Source organism: Tursiops truncatus, chromosome 14 (assembly GCF_011762595.2).
Source record: "Tursiops truncatus isolate mTurTru1 chromosome 14, mTurTru1.mat.Y, whole genome shotgun sequence".
Classification (NCBI taxonomy): domain Eukaryota; kingdom Metazoa; phylum Chordata; class Mammalia; order Artiodactyla; family Delphinidae; genus Tursiops; species Tursiops truncatus.
The window spans coordinates 63,337,658-63,346,042 of record NC_047047.1 but is presented as its reverse complement, the minus strand read 5'-3'; the positions used below and the strand labels follow the sequence as shown (position 1 = coordinate 63,346,042).

The 8,385-nt window shown below is 42.2% G+C and overlaps 1 protein-coding gene across 9 annotated transcripts in view; it reads left to right on the top strand.

The window, feature by feature from the left end:
• Nucleotides 1-1,678: 1,678 nt before the first annotated feature.
• BIRC6 (baculoviral IAP repeat containing 6) overlaps nucleotides 1,679-8,385 on the top strand; it is a 238,238-nt gene continuing 231,531 nt past the window's right edge. For 5 of the 9 annotated variants that reach the window (XM_033838755.2, XM_033838754.2, XM_033838753.2 and 2 more), the window contains exon 1: nucleotides 1,934-2,323. In XM_033838755.2, the coding sequence (XP_033694646.1) occupies nucleotides 2,083-2,323 (241 nt within the window). In that variant the 5' untranslated portion in view covers nucleotides 1,934-2,082. Of the gene's footprint in view, nucleotides 2,324-8,385 lie in introns of all 9 variants that reach the window. The other 4 variants (XM_033838757.2, XM_033838759.2, XR_004521845.2 and 1 more) reach the window with 3 other exon arrangements.

The window sequence follows — 8,385 nt, the reverse complement described above, 5'->3', positions numbered from 1 at the left end:
AGTGTTCAGTTTACTAGTTTGTTTTCCCTACCAACAAGATGGGGGGCTTGATTTGTATTAAAGGCCTATTCAGGGGAACCTTTCAGATTAATGGAAAAGTTTGGCCCTAATGGGTCTTGAGAGAGAAAATCTTCAAAATGGCAGTTTTTATAGTTTCAGCTTCAGTCCTCTGATTTAAAAAACTGTTTTGGAAGGATACCTCCAGTTACACTTTGATGTGATCATTTGCACTCCTTTATTTAGCTCAAGACACTGAAGTTTTGAGCAGGAGGCTTAAGTTTGGAGTATGGGTTTTGGAGTCAAACTGCCCGAGTTCAAACTCTAGTATGCTATTATACTCCTCCTCACAAGCTGTGAGACCTTGGGCAAGCCATTTAATCTCCCAGTGTTTCCATTTTTACAGTTTACAAGTACTTTCACAAAGACTCGTAAAAGTAGGGGAAATAATTTGATCATTTCCATTTGACTCTTGATGGAACATTTTCAGAATGTATAAGTGACTTGCCCAAGTTCACAGATAAATGAAGCCACAGTGACTCAATATCAGATATTCATTTAGACTTTAATACTTGGGTATTTTTCCCAGTTTATTATATGTTACCTCTCAACATCGGATAAAAATGGCATATTTGCCATTCTAAAATGGAATGAATATATAGATTATATAAATACAACTTTGCATATGAATAAACAGGTTTAAGATGTAGTTGGGATAATTCATGTAGATTTCCTGAAGGACGTCTGCAGGAATGTGGGAAGGTAATTAACATTCATAACTTTTATTGAGCACCTACTATATGTCAGATCCTATTCTACACATTTAACAAATGATTCTTAAGCCTCTCAGTAGCACTTTGATTAGATTTTAAGGAAGAGGAAATTAGGCTTTCCGGGATAATACAATGTTCCCCCAATACACAGAATAGTCCTTGATTGTGCTGCATGAATCTACACGTGATAAAATGACATAGAATTATACACACATCGTATGTCAAATCGCTGCTTTTGATATTGTACTACAATTATGTAACTGTTAGGGGACGCTGGGTAAGTAGGACCTCTCTATCTTTCAGGAGTATTGGTCAGGTATTTTATAGAATGACCTTCAGTTTCGGTTTGTCCAATGTTTTTCTCTCAGTTAGATAGAGGTTACGGGTTTTGGGGTGACAGACCACAGAAGTCTGTACTATATTTGCAACTAACTGTGTATAATAATTATTTTGAAATAAAATGTTAAAAAAAAGCATTGTTATGCTCCAGAAGGGGATTTGTAAATTTACTTAACTGCAGTCCCACAACACCCATACACACCGATTAACAAGTTTTGCGTTTGGAATGTGGATAAACTAAGCTTAACTATACGCTCCCAGCACCTCGTATCTGGCACTTCTGTTCAACAGAAAGATTTGGGGATGGGACGGGGGGCGATGTAATACGCGTGGGCTTGGGGAAGTCGCTCGGTTTCTCCAAATCCAGACTAGACGTTTTTCAGACTGCTAAGCCGAGGCCCAGACCTGAGGTCTCCTTTGGGCCATAGCCAAACCGCTGCACCGCGCTGCTGGGAACGGTCCGGGCGCAGCTGGAACCGTAGCAACGGGCCTCAAGGCGTCTCGGCCAGGTCGCACCGGACGGGGTACTCGCCTAGCGGAAATACACGTCCCAACCCCCCACTCTCCATCCATCCACCCCGCCGCGGCCCGGAGCAGGGGAGCTGGGCGGGGCGCAGGCTGCGGCCACTCCCCGGGCTCGAAAAAAACTGGGACGTTGCGGACGCGTAGCTGGCCAGACCAGAAGCGCGTGGCACGCGCTAGCCCTCCCGCGCATGCTTCTCCCGCCCCGGGTCCCGCCTCTCTATCTCCCTCTCCCCCTCCTTCGCCAGCCTCCCTCGCCAGCCTCCCTCTGAGCTTGGCCCCTCCGGGCGCGCGGCCGACGTCCCGCGTGCGTGCCGGCGCCTGACCTCACTTCCGGCTAACGCGCTCGGCTTGCCCCCCGGCCCCGGATGGTGACTGGGGGTGGTGCTGCACCTCCCGGGACTGTCACTGAGCCGCTTCCAGTGTGATTGTGCTGAGCGCAGGCCGGAAGATGGCGGCTGCGGCTGCGGCGGCCTCGGGCCCGGGCTGCTCCTCGGCGGCGGGGGCGGGAGCGGCCGGGGTCTCCGAGTGGCTGGTGCTGCGGGACGGCTGCATGCGCTGCGACGCCGAAGGGCTGCACAGCCTCTCCTATCACCCGGCGCTCAACGCCATCCTGGCCGTCACCAGTCGCGGGACCATCAAAGTCATCGACGGCACCTCGGGGGCCACCCTGCAGGCCTCGGCGCTCGGCGGTGAGTGTGCCGCACGCCGGGCGGGGGCCGGGCCGGCCGCGGGAGGAGCCGGGCCCCGGGATGCTGGGGAAGGAAGCCGCCCAGCCCCGGGGCTCGGCCTCCGGAGGAGGGAAGCGGCGTGACTGGAGCGGGTGGCGGAGGGCAGGGCTGGGGGCTCAGGCCTGGCTGTGAAGGGAGGCCCGGAAGCTGATTGAGGAGGACCTTAGGACTTGGCTTTTTCAGCGGCGGCAGCTGGGAAGAAAAGACGGGCGAGGCGGGGAGTGGTGGGAGTTGCCTTTCGGGCTTTGAGCGTCCGGTGTGGGTTGGTCCTCTGGGAGAGGTGAGGAGGCCTAGGAGCTCAGCACCGGAGAAGCTCAGGCCCCCTGCTAGGTCCTGGAGAGGGTGTCGGTACTGCCTTCTCTTAGATCAGAAAGCGACAGGGTCGCAGGGTTGGTCCCGACGTGAGAGGCCGGTGGCCAGAGGCGAGCGTCCGAGGCGACATCCAAGCCCTACCCTCTTGTGGAGAGAAGTGGATCCGTGTCTGTTCCTGGGACTCGCAGGTGCTGGGATGTACAGCAGGCTTCGCGCCCGGGTTGGGGGTGGGGTGGGTCTGGAGTGGGGGCGGGGAGGGAAGTAGGCGGGCCAGGTGCCTGAACTGTTCCGTCGACGACTTTAGGATTTGGGAGGACGCCATGGAAGACTAGCCCTTGTTCCCTAGGTCGGGGCTTCCACCTTATACTCACCAGGGACGAGAAACTCGGCACCTGCGGTGTATGAGTTACAGATTTCCTTTGGGTTCCGAACTAGGTGAAACTTCCGGCCCTCTCTGCTGGTTTTACCACTGCGAGCTGAAAGTTGGGATACGGAGGCGCGTGTGAGGCTCACCATTGGAGGAGAGCAGTTCTGGCTGGTGTAAACGTTGGTCCAGGGATGTGACTTTGAATGTGCATGAGATGAACGCTCGGTGGGCTGGGGTGGAGTGTTTTGGAATTGCCCTGGCTAGGTTACGTTTGGCTGAGACGACATTTCATTTGCGATAGAATGAGTGGCTTAATTTAGATGTTACAAATTGATATTGAAAAGTTAGTATACAAGTGAGTTAGACTCATGCACAGAGATGTAATGTGTGTGACTGTCCATATTTAGCCAAGTGGAAGTCGTGAAGTGGTCTTACCCATTCACTTGTATTTTAACAGAGACAAATAAGGAAAGGTCGTTATTCTGATTTACTGTCTGAGGCACTTAAGAGTAAATGGGAATCTAGGTATACAAAGTTAAAGGATTTAATTTTTGTTTTTGTGAGCGTTGTGAAAGAAATGGGCTGTGTATAGCTATAGAAAATAAACCTGGAACACATCTAAAATATGTCTAAGGGAAAGTTTGTATTGTAGTCTTGTAATTTTTCTTTTCTTGGCTTAGGTAAAGTACAGGAGTGGTGTCCCAGATGTAGCAATGAGCATTTACTGCAACTTGGACATAACAGCTTGTCACTCTGTATGAGAGGGTGCTTCTCATTAATAGTTGGATTTCTTTCCTCTTAAACTCACTTAAATATATTTCACATATGAAAAGGTATAAAGAACAATTGTGGCAGACAACCATGTATTCTCGACTTGGTTAAAAAAAAAAAACATCACAAATAGAGTTGAAGTCTTGTGTGTCCCTCCTGGATTGCATTCCTTCAACTCTCCCTCCCCCATGAGCATTATCCTTAATTTGGTTTTATCATTCTTATACGTGTCTTTATGTTTTTTAGTATATACCTTTATCTTTAAATGGTATCTATTACTGTCTTTCATGACTTTAAATTTTGAATAAGTGGTAACATAGTATATATACTTGAATTTCTATAAAAAGCCATATTAACAAAAGTCTTAAAATGTTTTCAGTAGAAAGAGGACTCTCACAGGGTGATTTTATATCTGGAGGTCGTGTTTCAGAAAGATTATATGTGCCAGAGTTAGTTATAAATGATTGGGGAAATTGGACAAATATGAATGTGCCTGTTCATGAAAGGGAAGAAAACAGTCACTCTAATGGTAGATTACTTAAGGGGAGGGCTTTATGTAAGTGTAAAGGTAGATATATAAACTGTAGCACTGATTTGGGATACCTTAGTTGAGGTATGTTGGAACATTTAATTAGAAAGTATGGGATTGGATACAATGGTGGATAGCTATGCATTATGTGATTAAAATTATGTAGAAGAGTTTATGACAAATAAAACAAAAGGATTACAAAAGAAGTTTGAAAGTAACAATGGACAAATTCTGAAGTGTTTTCATATATGAGAAGTGCAGTTTATTAATAATAATTACCAGAGGTTGTATAGGGTCCTGTGTGTGTCATTTCTTCAGATGATGGGGGAAGGAATGCTGCATTTTATGTTTTGCCTGGAATATGTAGGTACTTAGTAGGTTTGGCTTTAATGATGAATAGAGGGTGACAGTCCTATAAATAGGATGGGCAGAAGGTGCCGGTAGTGATGATGGCCCTAACATGACCCCTCTTTCCAGTTCATGGGCAGTGAGCCACCTTCTTTTCTACCCCAGAGGAAAGACATCTTTGTTAAAGGGGATAAAGAGTGGTGATGTAAGTGGTTTAAGGGGATAGAGAGTTTTATTGGGTGATAGAGTAGTCTTATGGATAGGTTCAGTTTATGGGGTTATGGGTAGTCTGTTGGTGTTGGTTGGAAATCGAAAAATGGGAGCAGGACTTGTATGTATATGTATTCACTTGGATGGCCAAGATGGTGAATTTTAAACCACCGTTGTTGACTACTGTATATGTTTAAATTATCTGTATCTCACAAAAAATGTTTATAAATGCATTTTCTTTAGATTAAGAGTCATCAGTATATACTTAGGTTAGGCAAGTATTTGCCCCCTGTTAGTGTTTTAGAGTTAAGATTTCTGAGTCTCTGTGCTCATTCTTTGGCCTGGCATTCAGTAACCTCCATGATCTGGCCTCTAGCAGTCTTTCCAGTCGTGTCTCCCTATTTTGTTTTGTGAAACTGGTTCATTTAATTTTCTTTCCCAACTCCAGTAGTTTTACTCTTTCTTGGAATTCACCAATTCCCTCCAGAAAATTAGACAAATCTTACCCATTTTTTGAGACCTAGAGCATACCTTTGACTTCCTGATTCTTTTAGCCTGAAGTGATCCACTGAACCCCTAAGCACATATTGTTCTATTAATTCTTATTTCAGTAATTTGGCAACTTAACTCTTTGTGATATGTTTTCTGTCTTGAACTATTTAAATTCCATTTTATTTAGTTTTTTTGTGAGTATATGATGTCTGTTTAACTATATTTCAAACTCCTTGTCACAAGGAGCCTTGTCTACTTGTTTATATCCCCTCCCCAGCATGCCTAGTACAACATATTAATAAATATTTTTGATTTGGTATATGTATACTAATGAGTATGTTAAATGGATGCTGCTTTACATATTAACTGCTAAGTAAACACACTTTCTTTGGCTTTGGTGATTTTTGTTTTTTCTTTCTTTCTTAAATGGACATTTTTTTAGATTCACAGTAAAATTGAGCAGAAAGTACAGAGTTCCTCTATTTACCACCTACCGCCATGAATATCTGACACACGTTGGTATGTTTGTTACAATCAATGAACCTGCATTAACACATCATTATCACCCAAAGTCCATAGTTTATGTTAGTGTTCACCCTTGGTACTGTACATTCTGTGCGTTCTGACTGTATATGACATATTGTAGAATATAGTTTCATTGAAATCCTCTTACTCTGCCTATTCACCCTCTCTCCCTTCTGCTCCCTGGCAACTACTGATCATTTCACTGTCTCCATAGTTTTACCTTTTCTAGAAGGTATGCTTCTAGATGAAGTTGGAAGCATACTGTATGCTTCCAACTTCATATAGTTGGAAGCATACAGTATGTAACCTTTTCAGTATGGCTTCGTTCCCTGAATGATATGCATTTAAGTTTCTTTCATGTCTTTCTGTGGCTTGATAGCTTATTTCTTTTTAGCATGGAATAATATATTCCATTGTCTGGATGGACCACAGTTTATTTATCCATTCACCTACTGAAGGACATCTTGGTTGCTTCCAGGTTGTAACAGTTATGAATAAAGCTGCTATAAATACCTGTGTCTAGGTTTTTGTGTGGACATAAGTTTTCAGTTCATTTGGGTAAATACCAAGGAGCATGATTGCTGGATCTTATGGCAGGAGTATGTTTAGTTTGTTTTCTTTCTTCTGTTAAAAAAAATTTTTGGCCGTACCGTGTGGCATGTGAGATCTTAGTTTTCTGACCGGGGATTGAACCTGTGCCCTCTGTATTGGAAGTGCGGAGTCATAGCCACTGGACCAACAGGGAAGTCCCAGGAATATGTTTAGTTTTGTAAGAAACTGCCAAATTGTCTTCTAAAGTAGCTGTACCATTTTGCATTCCCAGCAGCAATGAATGAGAGTTCTTGTTGCTTCACATCCCTCATCAGCATTTGACGTTGTCAGTGTTTTGGATTGTTGCCATTCTAATATGTGTGTAATATCTCATTGTTTTAATTTGTAATTCCCTAATGACATATGATGTTGAACATGTTTTCATATGCTTATTTGTGGACTTTGGGTTTTAAAAATCAAAATAGCTCTGCGTACACCACTAGACCATATTGTTTATATTACTAGATATGTCCCTCTCTTTAGTTATTGTTTGTTAATGCCATTGAGCATAATAGGAAGGAGCAAAGTTTTGAGTTAAGATCCTAGTTTCTGTTTTGTTTTTTTTTTCCTCCCTGAACTGTGTAACTTTGAATTACGTAGCATTTCTTTTCCAGTTTCTCCATTTGCAAAAAGGGGGTGATAACTGTATTAATTGTGAGGACTGAGTGTTACACGTAAAGTGCTTAGAATAGTGTGTTCACTGTTCAAAACATGTTTTTTATTTATTTGTAAATCTCTTTTTTTTACTTAAACCATTTTGATGTTCTGTTAAGTTTTTTGAACTTAACACCACATTTGAACTTCTTAGGATTTTTTTTGTAATTTACCACTTTTCACTATCTTGTAGAATCCATCTAGTTTTTGCTTCAGTGTAAGAGTAAGGTATTGTTAATTTGTTTAGTATTTTCTTATTTATTTAATTACTGGTGGTGGTGTTTTCTCTTGCTTCCTGAAATAGAGCCCCTTCTCCACTAAATGTGTAGTAAATCATATATATGTATAGTATATATATAATTTATATATATACATTTTTTTTCTTTTTCTTTTTGTGTATATATACATATTTTTTAAGCAAGCTTTTCTGAGGACATGTGGAGAGAGAATGGGCTTTATGTAGTCCTGAATTTTGAATTTTAGCTCACTTCCTAAACTTCCTGAACTCCAGCTTCCTCCTCATTTGTAAGTTATGATTAATACTTAATAGGATGGTTGTGAAGATTTAAGAGGTAAACATTTTTAAAGTGCCTAACACTGCTAGGCATATGTATAAGCAGATACACAGTGAATACTAATTCTCTTAAGCCACAGGGTGCTTAGTATTGCCGTGCCCCTCACTGTTACTTTAAAAATTGTTCACTGACTTAGTGTTTATATTACAGAGGATAGATTTCATTAAAATGTAGATGGAAATAAAAATGTTGGTAACAAATATTATCTATATTTGGATAAATATCTTTCATTGTGTTGGTGTGGCTAAATGTCAGAATGAAGTCAAGACTGTTGTATTACTAGTTCTGTGTGTGTGTGTACACACACACACACACACACACACACACACACACACACACGGCCAAAAAGTTCATTTGGGTTTTTTCCACAGAAAAAAACCAAATGAACTTTTTGGCCAACCCAGTAGATTGTTCATGCAATATATGTACATAAGTAAATGAAGATATAGATGGGTATTAATCAATGAGTATTGTAGTATATGTGTAAGAGTAAGTTACGTTTCTTCAGTTTCTGAAGTGGGTTACAGATCTCTGTCATAGTGAAGAAGAGGAAACTCCAGAGTTGCTCAGTGTTTTTAGACAATCATTCTAGTTTTATATATTTTTTTAATGGATATCTCCCCTTTTCCTTTTCTGAGACATTTAGTTT